The sequence below is a fragment of the Oreochromis niloticus genome, linkage group LG15 (genome assembly GCF_001858045.2).
Source record: "Oreochromis niloticus isolate F11D_XX linkage group LG15, O_niloticus_UMD_NMBU, whole genome shotgun sequence".
Classification (NCBI taxonomy): Eukaryota; Metazoa; Chordata; class Actinopteri; order Cichliformes; family Cichlidae; genus Oreochromis; species Oreochromis niloticus.
In genome coordinates this window covers 828811-854654 of record NC_031980.2, presented here as the reverse complement: position 1 = coordinate 854654, position 25844 = coordinate 828811, and the positions used below count along the sequence as shown (strand labels likewise).

At 44.1% G+C, this 25844-nt stretch overlaps 2 protein-coding genes across 7 annotated transcripts in view; one reads left to right on the top strand and one right to left on the bottom strand.

Annotated features, from left to right (window-relative positions):
* The window catches only part of cdc42bpab (CDC42 binding protein kinase alpha (DMPK-like) b), a 65830-nt gene extending 50852 nt beyond the window's left edge, over positions 1-14978 (bottom strand). For 4 of the 6 annotated variants that reach the window (XR_002058847.2, XR_002058846.2, XM_005449867.4 and 1 more), the window contains exon 1: positions 13646-14978. Coding sequence is in view for 4 of the 6 variants with exons in the window: in XM_005449867.4 (XP_005449924.1) it covers positions 13646-13823 (178 nt within the window). In the remaining 2 variants the exon portion in view is untranslated. The remainder of the gene's footprint in view (positions 1-13645) is intronic. The other 2 variants (XM_005449866.4, XM_005449869.4) reach the window with 2 other exon arrangements.
* A 4824-nt stretch (positions 14979-19802) lies between these two features.
* Positions 19803-25787, top strand: lft1 (lefty1). The gene is made up of 4 exons (XM_003440707.4): positions 19803-23870; positions 24076-24322; positions 24455-24694; positions 25103-25787. Exons 1-4 carry the CDS (start codon positions 23423-23425, stop codon positions 25422-25424), a joined length of 1257 nt encoding a protein of 418 aa, XP_003440755.2. The 5' UTR covers positions 19803-23422; the 3' UTR covers positions 25425-25787.
* Positions 25788-25844: the final 57 nt, after the last annotated feature.

Genomic DNA, 25844 nt, shown 5'->3' with positions numbered 1-25844 from the left:
ACACTGTGAGACAGTCTTGTAGTCCAGATGGTGGCCCCTCCGTTTTCAAGTGAATATTGGGAAGGCTGTAATGTTAACAAACACTGAAATATGGAGAAAACCACGAAATTACGGCTTTCTGCTCCCAAAATAAATGGAGAGGACTGAAGTGCTACGCTATATATACACTTCCCACTGTTGCAGCCATGCACAACAGACACTTTCTAGGCCACAACCAGTCCCGTTCACTGCGAAAATACTAGCCCGGCTACTAATTATAACCTCCAGAAGAAAGGTGTCGGTGCTGGGACTTGTAACCAAAAGCATGCTGAAAATATTCATCTGGCAACAGCTGGGCGAGTTAGGACGTGCTGCCTGTACAGAGCTGAGGGAAGGTACGCGTATGACCATCACAAAGGGTAGAGCGGTGAGGATGGTAATGAGGCAGGGAGCAGGGCTGGGTGTTTCCCAAGCCATTATTACAGAGACTAACCAGGTTCATATTACAAATTATCAAAGCAAGCAGAGATTATTATGAGCTAATAATCCTTTAAATGACTTGCAGAACAAACCAGACTTGTGGTATCCATTCATAATTTATTTAGGCACAAAATCACTAAATTAATTCAGTTAACCTGAAAACCAATTATAGGATCTATCCAACAGTTAACCAGGCAAGGAAGCTCAGGTCTGATCCATTTAGGAATTCTCCATGAGCTCAAGCTCGGCACTGTAAGCTGTGAGAACAAACAGCGGCCGCGCAATAGCCGTCAGACACTTAGATAACAGTTACAGGGCTAATGACCTCACTGATAAGGAGATTGAGTCAGCGTGGGAGGCTACATACAGCGGGGACGGCCACTTGTTTTGACGAGGATGTGAGACAACCCCAGGTGATCGCAGGCACCAAATCTCTCAACATGCTGATAACCGCAGGCTGCACAGTGTGCCGGACGTAGCATATCACCAGGCACTGTTCTCCCTCCACACACCTGCAGTCAGTGCACTCAGGCTGGGGGTCACGTTACCGTCTCCCAACATCCTTTTACTGCTGGGTGGACTCATCAATGTGAAGACAAACGACCTGCGTTTCTAATGAAGAAAGAGGCCACTGACAGAAGAAGCTGACTTTATTTGGAAAAGCAGAGGAAACACAGATAAAGCAGACGTTCCTGATACCGCCCATAGAAAGCTGTTCAAGTCTATTGGAAACCATTACACCTCGTCACATGTGAGGCACTTGCAAATCTATGAAATATTTGAAGTTATAAAACAAAGCAAAACCTCCATCAAGAATCTGTGTTTAGGGCCAGCTTACTGTCTGCTAAACACCCCAACCAAAGGGCAACTGTTCAGTTACTTAGAGTCTGTCTTTACAGCCTATAAAAGTCTTTCTTCTTCTTCAGCATATAAACATGCTACGTTTACAAGCATCAAGTCAGACGAAATGGAAATGGAACAGCTTGTTTCATGACCCGAATGCCTAAGCCAAGGCCCAGTATTTGTGTGTATTTGTGTGTGTGTGTGTGTGTGTGTGTGTGTGTGTGTGTGTGTGTGTGTGTGTGTGTGTGTGTGTGTGTGTGTGTGTGTGTGTGTAAGTAACAGAAATATTTACATGACATTTCCTTTTTTAGAAAAATAAACATGACACATTTTCTTCTGCTCACATGTGTTGACTCTAAAATCTGTCCAATCAATGAACAGGAAGGAAAAATGAATGAAGCACCTAATTGGTCTTGTTTTAACTGCCCGAGGGGAGAAAAAATGGATTTGGGGTGATGAGATTTACTCAATTGCAGCATGTCCAATTGTTTTGTCTGTTTGCTGACCTTCAGCAGAGGGAGGAAACGGTGTGAGGCAGCTCTCTATATATAGAGGTGAACAACAGAGACGACTCAGTGGAAAACAATTGAGATGACAATCAGTTCGACCGCAGGATTTCCACCAGAGGCTTCTCAGGAGAGGGACAGCGCAGGACGCCGTAGTGGGCTGTGGGTTCGTCAAACCACATAGAATTCATTTTAATGTTTAGGGGAATTTTAAGACGTCTATTTACAGTCAGTCTCTCAGTTGTGTGCATTACAGGTCACAAACCCATTCTCACACACTTATCCACAAAACCACCAAATCACTGTGTGTGGAACAAACAGGCTTATGAGAGAATGTGTAACCAGACTGCCCAGCATTGCACAGACGCTTTGTTTTATCATCGAGAATTCGCCCAGACAACGAATCAGCTGCATGCAAGCTCCACCGGCCTGAATGACCGCCATTCAGGTAGAAGATGGAGAATTGTGCTGACAAGCTGCTGACATTATTTGAGTCATGTGTCTCCAAAGGCAGGAGGTCAGAACAGCGAGTGCAAGAGACATAAATGCATAAAGCAGTGTAGATATTAAAGACGGGCCTAAAAATAGACAGGTCACTGTCAAATACGCCACCATGCTACGAGCCAAGGTCAACGCTTGATCAGTGTCAGCAAGCAGCACAGAGGCACAAAGAACGACAACTGGAACCGATACGAGCCAACTCTTTGGGCTCCCCTAATCTATTTCAACTATTTCAATTTGTCCTCGTTGCTCGTGCTCTCATCATCTTCGCCTAATTTGTCACATTCCCGCTCTCATTATCCAGTTAAGGAGATTGAGCCGAAATGCCACAAATTGCAAGACTGAATGCTAATGTGTCCCACAGTGGTCTGACTAAGCACACACAACTGACAGTGTCCATCGTTTGTGCTAACAAAAGTGAAGTAACGCCAAAATTATCTGTTGTTTTCCCCGAAGTTCTAAAGCAACAGGAAAAAAAGCCGATCGAGGAACACACACCATCACGCACAAATGAGCTACAGTGAGATGTTCAGTCAATCCACTGACTCATATGTGTGGGTGGGATTATTAATGTATGGGACAAGGAGCTCACTGTGTGGAGTGTGTGTGTTATCATGCCAATTACACTACAGCACAATTAACTCTATTACTGTTTTTCACCGTTATCCAACAGCTGCATTCCTACAGTAGAGAAGATGCTGATGTGCAATATGATGCATATATGTGCAACATAATGCTGTTTGGATATGCGCCTCTATACTTTTACAAATCTGTATAATTTTCTTTAATTCTCATTTCCAGAGTCCAGGATTCGACTCTACTGGAGCTGGAAATGTTCTGTATCCCTGGCAGTTCAAATTAATCCTTTTTATCTTATATTGGACCTTGGTGCAGCCCCGCAGTTCATCCAAATTATTTTAATCCAGCTTTGTTCTGGTTGGCTGCCCCTCCTAACCAGAAAATTTGATCTCTTTATAACATCATACAGAAGAAAGAGTTAAAAAACAAACAAACCTTCGAAACATGTCTAAGGATCGCAGCAATTACTTGCACGTACACCAACTTCATTATTTGAAAATCTGGTCATATTTATTATAAGCATCCACCACTGTAATAGTATTTAACAGAAAAAAAAACAAAGCAAAGGAGGCTCCCCATTAAAATCAGTTACTTTGAAAACAGAAAGGAGTGGATAAAAAATGTCCCTACATTTCTCAGCAACTGTGGGATTTCATAGTCTGGCTGTAAGCAGCTGCAGCACTGTTCTAACACTCTTGCTAATTTGGCCCCTGGTGTGTTCAGTCCTTATTTAGTCTGAGCAAATTCAGAGGGCAAATACCAATCCTCTCTCTTTGGCATGAAGTTTCCTTTTACAAATATGACAGCATGCGATAGAGGATCAAAGTGTGTGCTTTATCAGGGATGCAGCTCGGCTCCGTCCTGTCAAGATGCTGAAGGTTGTCTACATTGTCAGCTTCTACACATGTGGTGCTTTATGCACTTCATGTTAAGGTAAAGTGTGCAAACGTACCCTGAGAAAGAGAGGAGTATGAACAAATATGCACAGCATGCAGTACTGCTGCCCTGCACAGACACTAGCAAAGCCAGCAGTCTCTGTCACCAGGCAAAGCTGGGATGCAGCAGTCTGGGAGGGAGGGAGCGTTGGGGGAGGCATGGGAGGGGGCAGCAGAGCTGTGAGAGGCATGAAGGGGAGGGGGAGGAAAGAGCAAACAGGGCAAATAAAAAGGAGGACGAGAAACAGAAGAGGTGAGGAAAAGAGGAGAGGATACTGAGGCAAAGAGAATATTGTGCTGTAAAAGGTGTGGAGCACTGGACTGAATAAAGCCTAAGTAAGAGAGACAAATGAAGAGTCTGACACTGAAGTAAGCAGTGAAAGAAAGTGATGCATGAAGAGCTGACAGACAGAGAGAGGAGCAGAGCGAATGTGCGAGTGGTGCTGGTGGACAAACAGCCAGACCTGGCTTCATCGAAACAGCTGCCGCTCTCCCCAACGTTGCACCTCAGCTCGAAATTCCACAGGCAGCCCGGCCGTGAGGGGCTGGGGCCTGAGTCAGCGCTTTTTCCACAGAGCTGAGCCCTCTGCTAAAGCAGCCGGGGGACAACACAGTCCTGCAGCAGCCACGTTAGTTAAAGGTGCTGCACTCGAACCATCAACTGTAATTTCATTTGTTTTTTGATAAAATAACCAACGAAAAGCTTTTTAAACTGTAATTACTGCATCAAAATTACATTTTCAACTATTAATGCTGTAGTACCATTACATAAAATTAAATAATGCTGCAAACGATGCATCAAAGTGAAAGGTAGTGGAGACATAATAGTAAAAACTGGGGCTTGACAATATTTAAAATGATCAAGCTAACACCTGACACAGTGTTTACATCACTTGTCAGAGACTGCCTCCACATTATCCACGAAGCAGGGGATTTTACGACATCGAGTGGTGGCCATATCAAGAGCTACGCTGGGTTGTAACTAGAGATGGACCAATCCGATATTACGTATCGGTCCGATACTGAACTAAATTAATGGATCGGATATCGGAGAGAAATAAAAAATGTAACCCGATCCGAAGGATCGCAAAATCACCTCACAAAACGCGCTACTTGGCGTAACCCAGCTCGGCACAGTATGTGTCGCAGTATGTGTCACGTGATAGAGCGGCTGTTGTCTGCGAGACCTGTCGGCGGTCTGTCGGAGCATTTGGAGCCTCGCTACATGCTTCCTAACCGCGGCATTTCATCTCTGGCTCCTCGTCTGGATGTCAGAGAAAGATTCTGTACGAGGAGGAAAAAACTTGGGAGCAGGAGAAACCAAAGGGCCAGAGAAGATCATAAGCTGCAATTTTCTCCCATGTTTGTGAACTCGTAAGCAGTGACAAGGCTGCTGAGGTTAAACTAAGAGGTTTTGACCTGAGGTCTGAGGCGGTGGAGGGTCAGGCAGCTGGCACATCAGCGAGCTGACAGGAACATGTGGGTTTAAAAAACAACAACAATAAAAACAACAATGTTTTAGGGTACTTGTAGCTCAGAGTTGAACTTTGTCCCTCTTGGAGAAATCTGACCTTGCTGAATACGTATACCAGAGAACACCAACACCTTCCTTAAATACAACATAAATTATCCAACAGAGTGTACAAACAGCTTGAGTTGGACTGAGCAGATAATGCATTGAGGGCAAACTGTGTCTATGGCTGTTGTCCATCGACTTTACGGTGGTTAAACGTGACGTTTTCTCCAGACTTGGAACGTTTCGCTTTCACATCAAAGGTCTATCGCAGCACAGAAGGAAGAAAAGAAATGGAGTGAGCAGTCTCGTTTGAGTGCACTGAACAACATCCGCAGTTAATGCAAGACGTTACCAAGAAGAGACTTTCAAAATCCTTCACACAAACACTCCGTGTGGTTTTAAGAATGAACTAGTCTTTGCAATGTGCCTCTCTAAGACCTTTTTTCCAATATCACTACAAAATGGTTTTCTGTTCCCTCAGTAAGGCCGGTGACACACAATTCCAGTTCAGTGAGTATGGGAAAAGACAAAACTATGCAAGCGAGCGCCTTCGCCAGCTGGCGATGGGACCGTTTCAGCTGAATGGGCTGAAAGGGGGCGAGCAGTTTTCCCCAAATTCATCCTTTGACAACATTTAAATAAACAAAAAAACAAAGATAAAGGGAACACACCGTTGGTCAGTGTGTGGCGTCGATGAGTGTGTAACTGCTGTCCACTCAGTAAGTCCTCCTGTTTCTGCCTAATTGCTCCTCTGAGATTAAGAGTCATTACAGGAGACCAACTTTTTCCCCTCAGCATGCACAGAGTAACAATAAAGCATCGAGTCACACTGAAGTCTCAACAAACTCATCTCAGCTTCAAACTGGCAGCAATGACTTAAGAAAAAGACCTGAATGAGGTTATATGAGCACTATGTACCAAGTATAAGATGCGATTCCTAAAAAGATGGAAATTATGACTTATTTTGTGCTAATGCAAGAAAGGCTGCACTCCAGGTCCGGCTGCAGCAGGAAAAGAAACATTATGACGAGACAAAAGCAGCCAAAAGCTGAGCAGCTTCATTTTCATTTAGTCTGCAAACACTGGCTGCAGTGATGGACAGACAGCTGAAAGGGGAGGTCAGCCAAAGCCAACTAGCAGCCACTGTGAGGGGAGGATTGGGTGGGGAACAGAAGAAAGGAAAAGATGTGAAAATGAGGAGAAATGAAGGTGGAGAAAAGTGGAAACAGGAGAGAGAAGGGCAGGGGGGGGGGTAGGCCATGTGCAGTCAGACCCCGGGGGTCCTGAGAGGCTGGCTAATAAGCTTCATGCCCGTCGTCTGGGAGGCACAGAAAGGAAGCCAAGCCTTCCCCTGCCACTTTCTGATGACACATCACAACTACGAACAGGCATTTCTCTGCCTACGAAGCCCCTAGACAGATTAACCAAGTGTTTTAAAGGCCAACTGTGAATATGCTGAAACTGTACAATTTCACATGTGTTACCCTGGTAAAGGTCCCCCAGAGTGGACTCCAAATAAAAACAAAAAGCCAGCTTTGCTTAATCTAACCAAATTCAGGATCAATATTTAGTAGACAGAACAGGACATCTTGGACATCCTGCGCATACCACAGACCCCTCTACACGTGCTGGCATTTGTGATCATGGGTGTGAAAAAGTGACAGAAACACTAAGAGAGCTAATGAGAGTGAGCAAACAGGCATGTGATGTCGGTGTGGAAAAGGACTTCAGCAGAAAGGAAATAAACAGCGTGACCTTGCTGCGCCCAAAACGACACCAAAACGCTGGACACGGTGAGCCACAGAGTACACAATGACACAATGCGATACAGATGTCCCCGCTTCCTCGGATGACATCATGTTCTCACTGGGTCCGGAGCACCTCACCGAGTTGTTGTGGTTCCTTCCTGTTCACTGTGCCCGCCAAAGCCACAGCCAGACAGGAAACGGCAGAACAGCTGTAGCGGTTACGAGGATGTGCTGATCGAGGCCAAACACGATTTTAATATCTGACACAAATACTGACATTTGATACACAGATTAGGGAATCTTGTGCACACTTGAGTTCTAAAATGCATTTGCTCCACATCACTCCTGTTTGAGGGTGAAATATTTTCTCATCCAATTACAATGTATCTCAAATTCTTTTTCAGCAACCTTTTCTGTTACTTCGTTTATTGAATCTTCATAATGTCAAAGACGCTAACCCAGATCGGGGTCTGCACACAATAAATCACTGCTCTGTCTTTACGATCCATCACGCAGGTGAGGTAAAAATAAAAATGTACATTTCCTGTGCGTGAATAAGGCCGGCTACTGCGGCACAGCTGGAACAGCTGCTTACAATAGCTGCTCTGTAGCAAGCTCCAGTGCTGAAAACTGCAATCCCTCAAATGGCCACCCGAGGCAGTCTCCAAAACCATAGTTTCCCGTGTTAAAACGCCACATTTAGCCCAAATACCCACTTTGCACACAAACTAGATTTTGTCTCAAAAGCTAATTTCCTGCTTCATGAAAACTGTACCGGGTAGGATTCTCGTTCCTGCATCACTGTGCTCTCTCTCATTTTGAGTAAGAATTGCTGCTAATCCAAGTCACTGAGGTTTGTCAACCAAGTTCATCCTAATGGAGACTGTGATTACTTCCCGATGTATTTCTACCAGCTCTGCACGGGTCTGTGAGGGGGCATGGTGACTGTACTGTTACTTATCATTTAATAAACAAACTGTGACTCGAGTAAATGAAGCCTCAGTTAACAGAATGTAGGGCAGAACAAATCCTGGCCTTGTTTATACCTCAGTAATAAGCTGATAACTCAGCACTCACTCCTCTTATCTATATATGGTCACTTCTGACTGAGGGGGGAAAAACCCCAGGATGAGTTGGCCTTTATGCTCGACTCCAACTCGACGCTGATCCTTAATGCGGAGGTTACAGTCTGAGCACGTTTGGTCCCGGCCTGCAGAGGTGGAAGGGACTGAGTGTATAAACGCAGAGGCTTAGAAAGTGTTGTGAACGTGGTTGTTTTTGGTGTGGTGGACAACTTTAAACTATGTGATCCAAAAATTCTTCTTTGGAAGCAGCATGATTTAAGTGGCAGCTCTTTCATTAATAACAGAAAAACAGGGAAGAACTCTGGTCTGTGCACTATGAGATAGCCTAGTTAGGCAAAAAAAAACACCACAATAATAAGAGTGTGTGTGCGTGTATGTGTGCACGCCTCCACTGCGAGTAGTGTGTGAGGCATGCTGCCAATGAAAGCCTTGCAGGGTGGAGCACACATCAGCTGCAGCTGAACAGCTGGCCACTGCGGGCTAACATCGAGTCTGGACTGAGAAAAGGTCAGGAAGCCTCCCCCATGTTTGCCAACTGTGGCCTGGCAGTGCCGCCCACTCTCATTCAGCTGCCAGCCAACCCGGGGAGTGAGGCTGGTACTAAACACAAAGGAGGTGACGATGAGAGAAACTTTACAAAAAAGATCGAGCACACGGTGAGATTGCAAAGATCACCATCATGGGTGCGTTGGTGCCTGCCTACGTAAGCCACGGATCAATGTGAAACTAAAGGAATTACATTCAAACTGATCGGTTATTCATCTCCTGCTTGTTCCATGAAAAAGACAGTAGGTGTAGCTCAGCTGCTGAGAAAGAAAAGGAGGAGGAGTGTTTTCTTCAAGTTAACTCTTAATCAGCTTAATCAGAAATATTTCAGTGTAATTAATTTAAAATAAGTGTGGGGGGACTTCCTGGCTCAGACCAAATTTCAGCTTCAAGTGAATAAACACAAGCGCAGGCCTGAGCTGCTAGACGCAGGAAATGCTGTGATATGTGAGGAGCCGAGATGCAGCGTACTTTCCCGTGTTCGGTTCCCGGTGACTGCAGGTCATGTTGGGGTCTCCATTTCAGGTGGAATGAGGTCACCCAACAAGACGAAAAGCAAACCCACTCCACGCGTTTGTCCTCTTCTCCGCTTCATAAACATTGTCGGGAAGAAAGGGGAACACTGCTGCACCTTTGTCACGGCTGTGCTGCATTAGCAAAAAGGCACGCAGGCGCAGCGACTTGGCTACAAAGGGCAGCTGCGAAGGTGCAGCCTCTGTGTGCCGCACAAAGGCCGAGTGCTCACAGGCTGAGGAGCTCTTAGGTTTCCCTGGGCCCATCTTGAACCATTTTTCTGCATGTAGGATAAAACCGTGTTTTAAGTACATGTTAACACCATCTTGCTGTTCCAGTCTGTTTCCTATATAGACTCCTATTGGTCACGTGCACTTTGGCTCCTCTGCTGAAGTACAAATAAGGAGCTATAACAGCACTATGTCACTACTTTGGTTAGCATTTAGCTAATAAGTGTCCAAATCCTGAGAACTGCACTACATGTGCAGCAGGTGTGCTTTTTTCCTTTGACCCTGTGGTTTTCTGCCAAGAAGAAGAAAAAACATGGGAGTGGTGACGCTCACAAAACTTTTGAGGACAAGACGAGACTTGACCTCAGTTCTACCATACTTTTGTGTACAGCTATGCCACAGAGGTGTGGTTTGCTACCATGGACGCGCGTTATCACAGGGCTAAAACCTTACACGCAGATTCCTTCAAATCTTTCCACCGAGAGGGAAGAACTATTGTCTGGATCGATTCACTGTTACACCGCTGGTTGTACTGATAAAGCTGAACTGAATCACTTTCACTTGTCCATCTTGTCCATAATAAAAGACCATCTGGGAGTCGGTTTATAATGGTTTTCTTCTTGGCCCTGAGCTCTTCACTGAATAAATCTTAAAAAATATATAGTTAAAGATGAAATGTGTCATTTATTGATGTGGTCACGCGGCAGCCCTTTGGATTTCATAAGGACGAACTGATTTAACACCAACGCAGTTCAAATATGGCAAATCATGTAGATGCAGCAATGATCTTAGACATTTAAACACCTACAGTTCAGCTAGTCTGGCACGCTTCAAGCCCCAGTGCGAATGGTTACCGGCTGTGAGGAAATCATAATTGGCACAAAAACCACCAATGCGGTGACCAAAAACAAGTCACAACACGCCCGTGCGGCCAGACCAAGTCTTATTGTGGGAAACACTGAAACCTGAGCTGCTGAAATGTTTAGTGAAATTAACCAGCTATGAACTACATTTGTATGAAATATGACACAAATGTAAGAAATGTGATTATTTGCTGTCCAACTAGTCCGTCCAGCAGCAGGGTGTTTCTTCAGGTTCAGAAAAAGCCTTTGGGCAGTAACACTACAAATAAGCTGAACCTGTCAGTGCTCCAAATCTGAGCATTTTCCTGTTACTTCTGATCGTCTCAGACACAAAATGTCAAAACTAACATTTTAACTCCAAATTCACAAAAATAGTTACAGAAATTATTTTATTACAGCGCTAGACTCCTTTGGCTCTGGACAGCACATGATTGGGGAAATGTTATAGTTACTCTAGGCAGGAAAAAAATCCCCGAGTATCGTGCTACATCTTTAATTGTTTATATATCAGAGCTGTAGATAAGCACGACAGGCAGATAAGTGACACATCCTGGACATCTGTCTGGACAGGATTTCCCTAGCTGTTTACCACTGGGGCAAATTGGTTTGACCAAAGTCCACAATGTCTTCTGAAGTTACCCAGTGGCATATTTACAGTGCACGTCAATCGTTTACATACAATTCATCATGGGCGCGAATAGCGTTGGATTTCATCTGATCCATGCAAGCTCAAATATACAAGTTCAGGAAGAGCCCGGGACCCACAAAGGCTCACCCGGGCCATGAACTGGAAACTGTCCACAGTGAAGCAGGTTCCACATCACCGTGGACCAAGCGGGTCCCAACCAAGACAGAAGCCTCGGCTCCAAACTCACCTTCAAGCTCAACTGAAGTTTTCAGCTCTTTTTAGCTCAGATGTCTTCTGGGAAAAAAGAAAATGTCTTATGATCAAACGAGACGAGAGAGATGCTTGGACGACCACATGTGAGACCGCTGTACCTGCACTATGGTAGTACCACTATTCTGCTACACTGCATAACGTGGATGGAATCCAAATTTTTCAACTTCACCTCAACAGCTACACAGTGACATCTGGACAAAGTTGGGTGTTCCAACAGGACGGCGATTCCAAATAAACATCAAAACTAGTTTTAAAATGGACAAAGCACGCTACCATTAAGCTTCTGGAATGGCCTTGCCAAGCCCTCTGTCTCAACCGAATCAACCAAGTCCATGCTAGGAAATCAAGTGGTTTAAATGAACCAATCCAGCAAGAGTTGTGCCAGAAGATTGTTCACAACTCCAAATAATTCTTATTTATATACTTAGCCCTGGTGCACAACCAACCAGTGTCTGAAACCAGCCATTTTATCTGCTTTTTCCATCCCTTTAGCTGAATGGGTGCCGCTTGCAAACAGAAGGATGGGACTGCACGTGGGTAGATATTCTTTGCCAACGACGGAGCTGCATGAGAGAACCATGTAAGGTAATATCTTCTCTGAGTGACATCCTTCAGAGCCCAGAGTAGAAAAACTGCCTGGTCCACCACGGGAACTGTACGTGTGCGGCAGAGGATGAGAACAATCTTAAGAGCTCCTTTTAATGGATTTTGTTGAAAGGCCCTTTTTAATTAGAACTTTACAATTAAGGCACATTTCTATTCTGGAAAGGACACCTTAGCTTTGTTTTAGCAGCCATTTCAACTTACATTATTAAACATGGAGGATTCAATATCAATGCTTTTGGAGTGGTAAATAACAAGCAGCAACACGAGACCTCCAGACAATTATGACAGCTTGAATACATCTGCATGTTGTCTGTTGTGTCTGCTAGAGCTCAGTTTCTAGTGTCAACACAGGGAAATGTCACGATGAAGTCACCACTTGGCACTCAAGCGCCTCTCCTTAAAGGCTTGGGCTCACTGGCATTGTTGCAAAGCCAACTTGATGCAGCACATCAGCTGAGAACTAGCAAAGGGGGGGGCAACAACTGATTGTCCTAAAGGAAACAACATGTTTCAGCAGAGGCACAAAAGTACCTCGTTATCCTCATGCAGACTCCCCCAAAAAACATGAACAATGGCCAAATCCAGCCACCTCCAGCCTGCACAACTCCATTTTTAGCACAGAATAGGTTGGCCAGATGGTGGCTGGTGGGGTAGACGAACTGAGCAGCCACAGCCAAAAGATTTAACACTTGTTTAACTGCCATCCTGTCCGTCTTTGACACAGTCACTCACTGACGGGCCAAACTGCTAGTGTGTCTGTAGAGGGGTTTTTGTATTTTTAGAAACATAGACAAAAAGATTCCTGCAGATATGACACACAAGCGCTTTCCTTCTAATACGTCTTCTCATTGCCTTTTGTTTTAATCTATATTTCTGCCTGTGAGGTCAATTATTTGCTCCTGCACTGCCACCCTTCTCTCAGGGCTGTAAAAGACAGCACAGGCCAGGCAGCCAGGCATGCTCCGGCAGCTAGCTGGGCCTCTGCCCTACATAACAAAAAAAGGTGAGTCGTTCACATTCCTGCTTCATGCACAAACCAAACCCCAATGTCACTCATACACACACACACACACACACACCTTCTCTGCAAATGACTCTTGTTGGTGTGTGTGGTCTTCCTGCTCTTCTCCTTTTCTCTAACCTTGGGGAGTCTTAAAGTTACAAAACAGCCACAAACAGCACAAAAAACCCTCCTTCTCTCCTCTGTAGAAACGAATCAAACCATGGGCATGTGCAAGTGTTTTCGGTCTGATAGGACAACTCTACCCTTCACGTGCATACAAACCCAAGCAAACTGACATGCAAAGTAGCCGTGATGACAGAAAAGCCATCTACTTCGCATAAGAGTGCATTCCCACTGGAATAAATGGCAGCCTGCAGGGGAGAGAACATCTTTATTGGACCTGTCCCGGATGCATTTCAAATCTGAACAGGCCTGCTCACCATCCTCCTCACTACAGCTGATACATCCTCTTTTATCACTGTCAGCTTGGTATTTTACAGCATCTCTGTTTTTGGTAATAAACTGGCACCTTCTGTTTTAATGTCTAACCCTCCAACATGCTTTTGTTTTTTTTCCAAAACATATAAAACATTTAACTACAGGAGAATAAAGTGGCCTTGCTTACCCCCCCTTCTCTCTTTAGTTTTTAGGGAGAGCCAGTGTGTTAAGAGGAGGCCAAAGTGAGCCCTGCTGCTACTATAAAAGGAATGTGATGGGAGAAAGGGAGGGCCACTGCGCCAACAATATTATTAGCTTGATCAACTTACCAAAAAAAGAAAGGAAAAAAGGAGTAAATAAGAAGCATACATACCCCATTCCAAAAACTCCAGGACGTTTTTCTCCCTTCTGAGGGGGGAGATGTTGCACTCATCATAGAGGCACACCAGGATATCCAGCAGCGTCTCCACACTCAGGCACTGGCCATTAGACTGAGCCGGCCCGTCCAGGATCAGCTTCTCCAGCTTCTTCAAACGCACCTCTCCCGACATGTTTTATTCCTTACTGTTGGGTTTTTGTAGCAATGGTGATGGATGGGGTTGGACGAGCAAACAACTCCTCGGCCTGGAAGTCAGCGCAGAGGGGGGGGCCTTGAAAAGAAGTTCTCGCCACTGCACGTCTCAAAAAATAATCAAACTTTTGCGCGTTGAGGCCAAGCCGGGGCTAAATAAGCGTTAAAATACGCCTAATCATGACCTCCCTCTCGAGAGCCAGTATCTTGAAGCTGGGTGAGACGTGCAGCACTTCCCCATTTTTTTAATACCTATCCCCCCCAACCCCTCAAAGGGTGCATAAGAAAAGAAGTAAGCTAGTAACAGCCCCTGCCTGCCCCGGGCCGGCTGATTTTGTTGGAATCGCAGCGTTAGCAGACAGTTCTCTGCTCTCCTCTGGCGCTAAGACGAAATATATATATATATATATTTAAAATGACCAAGTCGAAGCCGTTCAAAACACCTCCCTGAGTTGAGACAAATATTTGGGATTCTCCATTCTTGCAGCAATCCAAAAAAATCCAAACCAGATCTGCAATGCTACAAAGCTCCAGCGCCCCTCCTCTGCTCCAGGAATGGAAGGGCGACAGAAGCTTAGCAGCCTGCTAGGTTAGCTATTCAGCTAACCAGGGAGCTAACGTTAACGCTACTTTTCGCCGTTCCTTAATGCCATAACTTCCCCCTTTTCCCGGGAGTTGACATGTAACACGCAGCGTTAACACGACTCAACTAAATGAAGTCGGTCTCTGACAATGTATATATATATATATTTATATTTTTTTTTTATCCAACTGCAAAATATCCCCGTTTTCACAACTCACTGCTGGAAGATATGTTCTTTAAATCCCATTCTTCGTCAACGTCTCTTTAGTTTCTTCACAGTTCAAAAGCGATGGTTCGCCAAGAGTTCCAACCAGCAGCCCTGTAAGTTAGCCGTCAAAGGAGAAAAAATGCGGCTCCCTTTTTCTCTTATGAAGGTTACAGAAAAGCTCGTTTCACGTCAGGGGGAAAGCTCTAGCCTCGCTTATTCCAAATACGGGACACAGCCTAAATTCCCCCCCGTCCTTCCCTTTGCACTGCCAGTCTCCCCCGCCGGTCGGTCGCTGCTTTGCCGTCTTTCCCCAGTCAGCTACCAGCGGCTCGATGCCAGAGGCTTTAAACTGAAAAGATCACCCACTATACACTGCTCTGGTGCGCCGCAGCACCGCGCTGCATTGTGGGAAAAGTGGCTTGGCTGGAAATTATGAATGGCTCTCGACCTCGACTGTACGCGTCAGAAACGTAATTATGTGTTTTTAATACATACGTACCTTCTTTTTGTAACCACTGAAGATCCTTCTAGAAGTAAGTCTCTCCAGTCTACGACCAATCACCCGGAGTAATGTTTCTGGGCTGTTATTTGGGGAGTTATTTTGAAATTTTATTACATTACTTTAAGTAAAAAGTAAAAGAAAAATACCAATGATTACGTTGTTTGTAAGGTTTTTGTTGTTTTCTTTTTCTGTTTTCTTTGGAAGTTATACTTCTACCACCATGTTTGCTATTGTGGATATCTCGCGGAGGCTTCTGTTTAAATATTTCAGTCTCGTCTTACCAGTTTGATTTCTCATACAGCGTCTCTGAACACGTTTCGACGCTGTTAAAAAAAAAAGGTTATCAGTCTGTGATGTTAGGTAACGCGTTTACAGTTTCCAACTTCCACGCATGCCCGTTAATCCGCCATGTTTCCCGTATTTCGAGATGTCCTCTACAGCTCGCGGCCTATCTACCAGTGTTCTAACGTCTCTGGTTGCTGCTGCAGGCAAAATCCCAGATCATCATCATGGCGCCCGTCACAGCATCTGCTGTGCGAATGGGAGAGGCGGGGGGTGACGGTGGGGGTGTTGATGGGAGGGGGTGTTGTCAATATTGTGAATGGGAACTGCGGGCTGGTGCTGGTGGCGTCTTTTTCTTCACGCAGGAGTAACAATGACTGCTGTCCCTTTAACCGCAAACAGCAATTACACGAGATACAGTCCAGCCTGAGTCAATGCAACTGTACCAAGACCAGCTAGCTGTGACAGTGAGCCACCTCACACAGCCACATGCATCAAATATGACATTCAGACTCGCCATAAACCATTATGCAATCTACCAAATGTGTCTTGCTTTTGCATTCATAGTCACACCTTACATGTCCTGACACAAAAAGGGTCTGTGTGGCATGCTCTTGCTCCCTATTTGCATATAAACAGTGCATGGGGTTTCATGTAGTTCAGAGTCTGAACTGATCATTCCTTGTTTAGAAATGATCCCTTTGTAGTGCTTATCACTGCTCAAAGTGCACCCAGTAATCAATAACGGCCTCGGTGGCTGAATCTTTGGGGGAAGGGAGGAGAAGGTGTTTTGGGCCACACACACCAACAAAGGGCAGCATAAAACTTCCATACTTAAGAAAATAAATAATTCAGGGCCCCCTGACTGCAGAAGAAAGACACAAAATGTGATGAAGTAAGCGCACAACAACATACCATATAAGACGCAGTCACCTGTTTAAAGGGAAATCAACTCTGAGGTCATATTCTTGTATACAACACTTAAACGTGCCCTCTTTTCACTTGTACTGAACGGGTTTGAATACAATTTTCATTGTTTGAAAGCACAATGTCAATAAAGATTCTGATTTTGAACAGTAGCAATGCAGTTTTAGTATACGTCTGAGTGCTTTGGTCATTAGATATAACACAATTCCTTGCAAAAACATACAAGTGTTGTTGCTATATTTCCAACACATTTGATGTGTTTGATTCTCTTTGTCAGCCTGCACAGAGACTGCTGTGCCTGTGATTGAGTTTTCATTGTTGATTGTTTGGAGATGTTTATCACCTTTGTTGGACTGAACAGTTAACCAAGCTCATCAGAGAGCCAATCATCAGTCTGTTACTCTGCACAGCTATGCACTCTTGGCCCAGTTTGGCTGTGAAAGGGAGTAGTACACACCACTGCATGAAACATTAAGCTTTCTGGCAATTTCCCACATGTAATAACCTTCACTTCCAGCAGGAGTGATGGTTGCTGAAAACGGGTCTCGTGTGCCCGTGTGGATATTAAATTCAAATGTGGATCATGTGTGATTAAAGATTTTGTTCTGCTTTCATTTACAAGATCTGTGATCAGTACATTTCATGTTGAACACGTCGTTTTTATCCTTTTATCAATGCATGTTCAATCTTCACAAGTACATTTTATCAGTAAAGCACAGTTAATACACACCACCAAATGCTTCAGAACAGAGTGCAGCTCGACCATAAAAATGAACTGATGTGTGGTGAGAAAGCAGAAATAATGTGGTGTGTACTGAGATAATCCTGTCACATGTCACTCTGAGCTCTTCACAGAATCTTTTTGCCAAACTCAGTGAAACAAAGCGCCTTCAGCCTCTGTGCATTCACTGCATATACTGAGGTGTAATTGTATTACAATTACATTACAATTACAGGGGCGATCGTGGCTCAAGAGCTGGCAGTTCGTCTTATAATTGGAAGGTTGCCGGTTCGAGCCCCGGCTTGGACAGTCTCGGTTGTTGTGTCCTTAGGCAAGACACTTCACCCGTTGCCTACTGGTGGTCAGAGGGCCCGGTGGCGCCAGTGTCCGGCAGCCTCGCCTCTGTCAGTGCGCCCCAGGGCAGCTGTGGTTACAATGTAGCTTGCCATCACCAGTGTGTGAATGGGTGGATGACTGAATGTAGTGTAAAGCGCTTTGGGGTCCTTAGGGACTGAGTAAAGTGCTATACAAATGCAGGCCATTTACCATTTAGAATAATTTAACGTGGAAGGATTGTTATTATTTCACTTTCCAAAATTGTCATTCCCTGCACTGGTAGTTTAAAATGTGAACTATCTGATGAACAGGATCTAATCAGACAATAATAGCCTGATACGACACTCATTCCTCAATAATATCGTAAAAACGTGTTCAGTAGGTGAATTATGTTCATGTAAACCCATATGGAAAGATATATATAAATCTTATAAAGTTTGTATCTGTCTGGTGTGAAACTTGTATGAAAAGCATACAAGAGTGAAAACAAATATAAGATCCCTTGAAAAATTATATAAATGAAACTCGTATGTTTTGGATACTTACTAAAACAATTTATGAAAGTAATGAGAAAGTGGCCACTTTCATGAGTAAATCATATAAGCCTTATATGATTCACTATATGAAGTAGGCCACATCTGATGCAAGTCTTTTATAAGTTTTTTCTATTTCTTTTCCATATGGGAAACGTCTATAGATAGTTTTAAATGCTTAAATTAAACGTATGCTTCTGTTCTTCAGCAGACTTGATTACATCAGAGTTTGTGTGACATGGGTCTTGAAAGTTTGTAGAAATATGAAATCCTTCCTGGAGCAAAGAACTGGTCGACACTCGGACTCCTTCAAATATGTCCTCGTGTCAATCGGGTGTCATTTTGCTGTGAAAGAATTAATATCATGTAAAACAGTTTGTCACAGCAGTGATGGTTGCTCACTACGTACAGTGCTTTGCACATCTATTAGAACACCACCCGATGTAAGCTTTATGCAACACTTACTTGAAATCAGTGGTGCCAAACATAGGGCCCGGGGGCCAGAATCTGCCTGCCAAAGCCTCCAATCCGACTGGATGGACGACTTTGGATGACTTTGATGGAGAGGATCCATTTTTTGACTTTAAACTGTGTTTTTATAACTTTTATATGACTTTTTCTGCTGACAAAGATGTCCCACATGGCCATTCATACTACACCAAAGTATTTAAGTAATGGCTAAATAAATAAATGACAGACAACTTCCTGTTTTTCGCTGTGTACTACAGACACTTTGGGGGGAGAACATTTTCTGTGAATGAACAAAAACTATGTTTTATAAATATGGGACAGTCTGTGCAATGAGCAGATCGTTTTTAGTGATTTTACACATCTTTCATGTAGAAAACCTGAGATGTGCTCTTGAAATTCTTTATGTTCTATGATCTATCATATCATATCTCATATCTCTGGGATTAAATGTAGTTAAATGTCTTTAGAATGACAGAAAGGGCAGTTTGACTCCTCCAGCCCACTTCAGATCACTGTGGGTGAATGTCTGTGGCCCTTGATATAAAACGAGTTAACATCCCTGCTCTAAAGTGTCAGAATGACCAAAGTCATTTCTGATATTTCTGTAATGGTTAATCGACCAGTGTGCGCAAGCTGTTAAATCAAAATGCTGTTTTTAATGCCAAAATACAATTATTGCTGTTATCCACGAATTTTCACATTTACTCTTAATGAAATAAAATAAATAAGCTCGTTTTAAACAAGCGCTTGGCAGATTTCTGAGATATTTTTCTTGTTTTTTGACAAGCGGTTTAATAAATGTGTTAAGCACTGCAGGTATCCTATTAAAAGTCATGCACAATGAACAATTCAATTCAACTGTCATGTTCACCTCAGATCTCAGAAGTGGTCTAATTAGAATAGGACAAAATAATAAGTATAATAAGGCCCATCTAACTGTACATTTATTCATATATTTATTTCCCCGATGATGTTTTCAATCCAAGTGTCACTGTTGCCTTCTTGCTATCTATTTAACGTCATCATGATTATCTGATCTTTTGAACGTAGCACAGCGCAAATGGGGGTTTCGCGGTGGAAGTACCCCTTAAAGCCACTACGCGCGTGCGCATGGCGTCCTCTGGTGTACAAACCGTTTCAGCACAGCTACTGAAAGCCACGCGCCTTTTTGTAAGTTGCACAACAGCGCTGTTGAATTTCTTGCGTGAGATTTTCCCTCATCGGGTTGTAGATTTTTAAATATTTCCTAGCCGAGGTTGGAGCCACATACATTCATTGCTTCAGTCCAGCACAACTCCAGCCTGTCGATGAATTAAACACCAATGAAAATATGTATTGATAGTCCTAATTAAACCTGTCTGATCCCATTTGTCTGCAGCGGGGTTAACGCGCATGTCTGCGCTGACTGATGCGTCATTAGCTGTGCGAAATGCAATTAATCCGTCCTGCGGTTGGTCTGCGTTGCGGAGGGCAATGACAGTATTGCCCCTGCACGGGTCTAGCGCTTCGTCTTTGTCACGGACTGATCGATGATTATTGGCAGCCAGCTCCACGGATTTAGATCCAGACGCGTCTGCGGGAGCTGAAAGAGAAGAGCTGGTGTGGACCATTAAGGTGCAAACTAGTGCGGTTCATTTCTCCAAATATTTGACGTGGAGATAAGGCGGCCAGTAGCAGGCCAGGAAGTGGGTGACAATCCTCGAGCGCATCATAATGAGGGCTTTTGCCGTGACCACGACCACAAGTTCAATATTGACTTTTTGGAGCATGCAGCAGCTCCGCCTTGTTCCTGGGGAGACGCGTAATAATGAGATACTACAACATAATGCGCAAACCAAACTGCGCCTCTGCCCTCTTCCTGTATACGCATTCAAAGCAGAAACAGGGAGGTCTGATGCTGCGCAAATGGAACGGATTGACCTATAAATTGGACTGCTTTTGAATGCAAATGGGGGGATACTAATTAACACCTGCGTTGTGGATTGAAGGAGCTCGTTCGGCCTTTGATTGAAAAGAAATGGCACCTATGGGTGTATGAGATGCGGCTTTGAACAAGGCAGCTCGTCTCTGAGCGGCATGGGAAGGAAGGACTGAGAAATATCACACAAAGGCCATCTTAATTTCCCAAATTAGGGGTTGTAATGTGAGGCAGAGAGGACAGCAGAGGGCTGAGTATTTTAGGTTGTGGAGAGCAGGCACTTAGACTGGCATCTGGCTGGACTGGACAAGATTTGCTTGGAATTTACATGTCTGCTGACCACAGACAGTCTACAGGTTTGGACCTCACCAGTGGCTCTTTGTTATGGAGGATGCACTGATTATTATCATTAGCATACACTTTTGAGCAGCTTTATCCTTCCTTCGGGTGTTAGTGTTTGAAGGAAAACAGAAGTAACAGTATACAACTGAGGCCATCAGTGTGCATGTACAACAGCACTTTATTTTATTTTCAAGATCCCTGTAACAGTCTGTGATGAGTCATAACCCTACAGAAGAAAAGATCCTGATAAACGTCAATTAAATTTTTTGATTAAAATTCAGCTGAAATAAAAAATATCAAATCAAATGTTTGTTTATTAAAATAATGAATTTTCAAGGAAACTATGCTTGGCATAAACTGAATGTATATTTGACCAGATTCCATTACATCTCTCATTTTTTTTCCAATGGCATGAAACATGTAATCAAATTACTTTAAGTCAGCATTTTGGGCATAATTTTTTTTATTTTTAATTTAATCCCAGCTGTAATCTTTGAAGAAAACAAGAAAGCATTTCATATTTTGGGGAAACAAAATAGTTTCCCCAAAATATGTTTTTAAAGCGTGCCAGAGAAGCCGAATAAAAGACGTTACCCCTCGGTGGCTCAGATGTTGGACTACTGGAGTCCAGGCTGAGTTTGGGTTAGTCGGGGTTACTTGTAATCCTCACTGAGACCTCAAAGAATTAACAACATCTAGTTAGGGATAATGGCTGAACATGGGCTCTTTAGACTGTTGATTAAAGCCTAATTAATGAGCGCTGTCTCATCATTTAAATTAATAAAATGAACAAAGTGTCTGGTGACTAACGTTGTTTCCAGTAATTGGGTTGTAAGAATACCACAGACATCAAATGTCCTAAAATACAATATATATATATATATATACATAGTAAATATTATGAAACCAAAGACTGATGTCGTTAGAATGAACTAAAATTAAGCATGATTTTTCTTGTTAAATAAACTGATTTTTTTTTAGTTTAGAATAAAGCAGGAGAAAAACTAAATGAAGTGATATGGCGAACTTATAAAGCTAACTTTAATAAAATATCTGCTTGTTGGCATTTTGGATATGTGCATGACTGTGCACATGTTTGTACTGTATTATTGTACTGCAGTGCCATTCTGAAGTTATGAACTCTCACAGTGTGACAAATACCACACATACATATATAATAATGAAATAGTGGATAAAAAGAACATTTTTTAAGGATAAAACCAAATCAGAAGCAAACCGAACTGAAAACCTGACCTTCATCAAAATCAGAAACATAAACACAGGCGCACACTAACCCTGCCAAAGGCTTCTAATGCTGATTTACAACCAGCTGCAATGCAGAATCCCGACGCAGACGCACATTTTTAGTATAACTGAAATAAACAGAACAGATTGCATCTATTCGTTACCCGCTTATTATACCTCTGCACACTTACACGTACTTTACCTTTGCACACATGCAGCCACGCCGAGCCCGTCTCCAGCGTGTATGTTCGAGTAAATGCATTTCAAAGATTACACCACATGTGCACGGTGTCATGTGCTACTGGGGCTCTGCCACTAATTAATAATTTGTCTTTACTGGGCAGATGCAACCTCTCGAGCTGCTACAAGTGGGTCTGGCAGTCATCTGTCATTTGCTCTTCCTGTGTGCTCCTTCAGTCTGTCTGACATCTCTAAGCAAACACGGCCAATACACAACCAGAGCCTGGAGCTTCTGGGCAGCCAGTGAGAGCAACCCTCTTCTAATGTTTGTGTGACAAAAAAGGCAAGGCAAATCCTCGCAATGGAATCAGATAATCACCAACTTGTGAAGAGCCTGCCCCAATCCACATCCACCCCCTGCCTCCCCCCACACACTCCCTTTCTCATACCGGCCCCTGGATTAACTGTCTGTTTGGCTAATAATTTTAATCTGCTGGAGTGGACCAAGAATGGGTTACAGGGGTCCGAATAAACATCTAATCCCCTAGTGTCCCCTCCTCCCTCGAGGCTCTGCACTCCTTTTCCGTGGACCCCCCCCACGCACCCACCCACTCCCTTGGTTGTTATAGACTCAAGGTGAACATCCTGCTTGGTTTTAGACTCAGTCTTTCACCCTTTTGCTGGATTAAATCGGTTCTGCAGCCATCCAGACAGAAGTTAAGCCCACCGTGTGACAAACTGCTGCCAGACTGGACCCAGGCTGACATTGTCCAGTGGAATGTACACATCAGAGTGCAGTGTGTGTGTGTGTGTGTGTGTGTGTGTGCAGACAACGGTGCTACGGAGGAGAGGGCACTTCAGGTTCACAGGGTCAAGTAATGTCTGTCTGAGGCACATGTGTAGCTGCATAGGACACACCATGGGAGGACAGTATTCCAATTAAAGAGAAATTAGTGTCCAGATAAAGACAGCGACGGTCATTTGTTTAACTTAACCAAAGAAGCTCTTCAGCACTTCAAATATGACAAGTTCGCTGCAAATAAAACTCTTCTTCTCCACAGTGTTCTTCTTTTTAAGGGAAACATCACAGATTTCAAGTTTGGCTCTCAAAAGTAAAAACAAAATATAAGCGCATAAAACACATAAAACAGAGATCACGTGATTGTCTTGTCACTTTAATACACAGTACGAAACGGAATTTTTTTAAAAAAAATTCTCATTCTGGCCACATCAAACATAACTGAGGTGAAATTACACCTCCGCAATACGGATGGCCCTCAAGTCTTAATTGTTGCTGTTTGAAGTATGGCCACTTAGATATCCTGTTTAGGATGGGGCTGTATTGTCGCACCTTTGTTCTGATAAGGGTCCCTGCCCCCATCGACAAAGTGCGAAAGACGGGGAGGACCCGCAACAATATAAGGGACCAGAGGAGTGTCAGAGGGACACACTCTGTATCTCCTGCGCTACTGTGTGTGTCTGTCACACTGAAGTTTCCCCCTCTCTCTTTCGTCATGGATTTCCTTCGGGCTTGTGTCCTTCTCGCCGCTCTCTTCGGTCTCGTTAAGGCTTTTACGCATCAGGATATGAAGGACGCACTGCTACAGAAGCTTGGGTTGGATGAAGTTCCTAGAATCCATAAAAGGGATGTGGAAAATCTGGTGATTCCGGCGCATATAAGAAATAAGTACATGACCATGCTGAAGATGCACCACAGCAGGAGGCGCAGATCTTTGCCCAGTCTTGCGGGCATCCTGAAAGGAATCCCCGGCAATGCAGGTAAGCACTTCTTAAATGTTTAACAAATGGAGCATGCAGATTCAAAAAAAGAAAAGAAAAAGATTTTGCTGTAGAGTATTTCACGTGCGTAATAGCTGTAACACCCAGTGCTCTTTTACGCACCAGTATATATTCATGAAAAAGTCATTTTAATCTTCACAAGAGGCGAAATTGACTAAAAAGCTGGAAATGGTTTGTGTTTTAGATATTTCCGGGGAGTACGTGTACTCTGACACCACTCGGCAACGCGTGATGTTCGACATGGAGGCGAGGATCCCGGATAATAGTGAGGTGACCATGGCCGAGCTGAAGCTCTACCAGCGGGCTTCCCACCACAAACGCTTCACGGTGGAGAGGAAGAGCCATCGGCCCGTCAACAACGCTAGGGTCAGCATCTACTGGGTGGAGGTGCTGCCCAACGGATCCAACCGGACGTCGCTGGTAGATTCGCGGTAAGGGATCCGTTAAATGATCACCCTCCCCCCTCAATCAACTTGCTATCTTAATTAAAAGACAGCGGTATTCTTCTCCGCTAGTTATCAGTTGGAGCTCACTTTAATGAATGGCCCCCATCGCGTTTACAGGTTGATCCCCATTCACGAGACAGGCTGGAAGAGCTTTGATGTCACCCAGGCGGTGCACTATTGGTCCAAGACACAGCAGAAGACACCTATGCACTTGGAGGTGTGGATCGAGGGCGAGAGACCTGGCAGTTATGCGGCAGAGATGGCCAAGAGTGTCCGCTTTACCACCCAGCAGCAGACGGACAACACCTTGGGAAAGCCCGAGCTCGTCCTCTACACACTCAACCTCGAAGAGTACGGGTAAGGGCGCGAAATACAGGATATTGTGTCAGTGTGACAATTAACCCTGTCCCGTTTCTACCTGTCAACATTTGCATTCGTTAATAGAACTGTTGTGTGGTGGCAAAAGGGGCGTTAGTTTACAGATTCTCGTGCTTCAGAGAAATCTAGCAGCAAATTACAGACTGGCACTGAAGAACACCATATGCTCTCTGTCATGAATGGTCTAAAGTAATTTTAAGTAACTGAAAATACAAATCAATCTATAAATTGACCACTGCATAGCAGGCAGGGGTGTAGCTAAGACATTTGGGGCCTTTGACAGCTTTTGGAGCACCTGATCCCACCCCACCAACACAAATCAATCAAATCGCATTGCCGCTAATGCTAGCAGCTGTCATCCAACTTTCCTTGTTTTTTCGTCCTCAGCTCTCGCGGTGACTGCGACAATCAAAACAAAGACACCTGCTGCAGAGAGGAGTACTTCATCAACTTCCGCGCACTGACATGGACACAGTACTGGATCATTGAGCCGGCTGGGTACCAGGCTTTCAGGTGCACCGGCGGCTGCAAGCAGCCCAAGCGCAACTTTGGGTATGGGGAGCGGCGGTGCACGGTGTCCGAGAGTGCGCCTTTACCCATCATGTACCTGGTGAAGAAAGGGGACTACACCGAGATAGAGGTGGCTGAATTTCCCAATATGATTGTAGAAAGGTGCGCGTGCACTTTGGACAACATCTCGATAGTATGAAGTCACGGGAAAGGCTCGCAAGAATCCAGACTGGGGGCGGGGATGTATTATGAGTACACGCGTGGTGTTGTTTTCAATGAAGTGTTGATATATTTAATGGTTTCAAGAAAAGCACACCTAATACTTTTTATTTAAAAGGACATTTACCCGGAGTTTCACACACACCGGGCAGTACTCCTGCCTAAACTCCGTCTACAAGCACTTTGATATATTTTGTACATTTTGATAGTTTTTCTCTTTTTTTATACTTGAATTTGTGTGAGCTGCGTTGAGTCATTCAAATTCTGTTTGATATGTTATATTTTCCACCTGTAAATAATATGAATGAGTTTATGTTTGGAAAATTAAAATATTTTGTCTCACTTAAAGCTCCTGGTCGCTCCTCCTCCTCCTCCTCCCTGCTGTCAGGCACGTCTCTCT

What these genes read in the sequence shown, in the direction of transcription:
- lft1 (XM_003440707.4), top strand. Translation starts at nt 23,423, where the DNA reads ATGGGGCTGTATTGTCGCACCTTTGTTCTGATAAGGGTCCCTGCCCCC. An exon ending in ACGTCGCTGGTAGATTCGCG is followed by an intron (nt 24,323 to 24,454) that starts GTAAGGGATCCG and finishes TCGCGTTTACAG; the next exon opens with GTTGATCCCCATTCACGAGA. An exon ending in CTCAACCTCGAAGAGTACGG is followed by an intron (nt 24,695 to 25,102) that starts GTAAGGGCGCGA and finishes TTTCGTCCTCAG; the next exon opens with CTCTCGCGGTGACTGCGACA.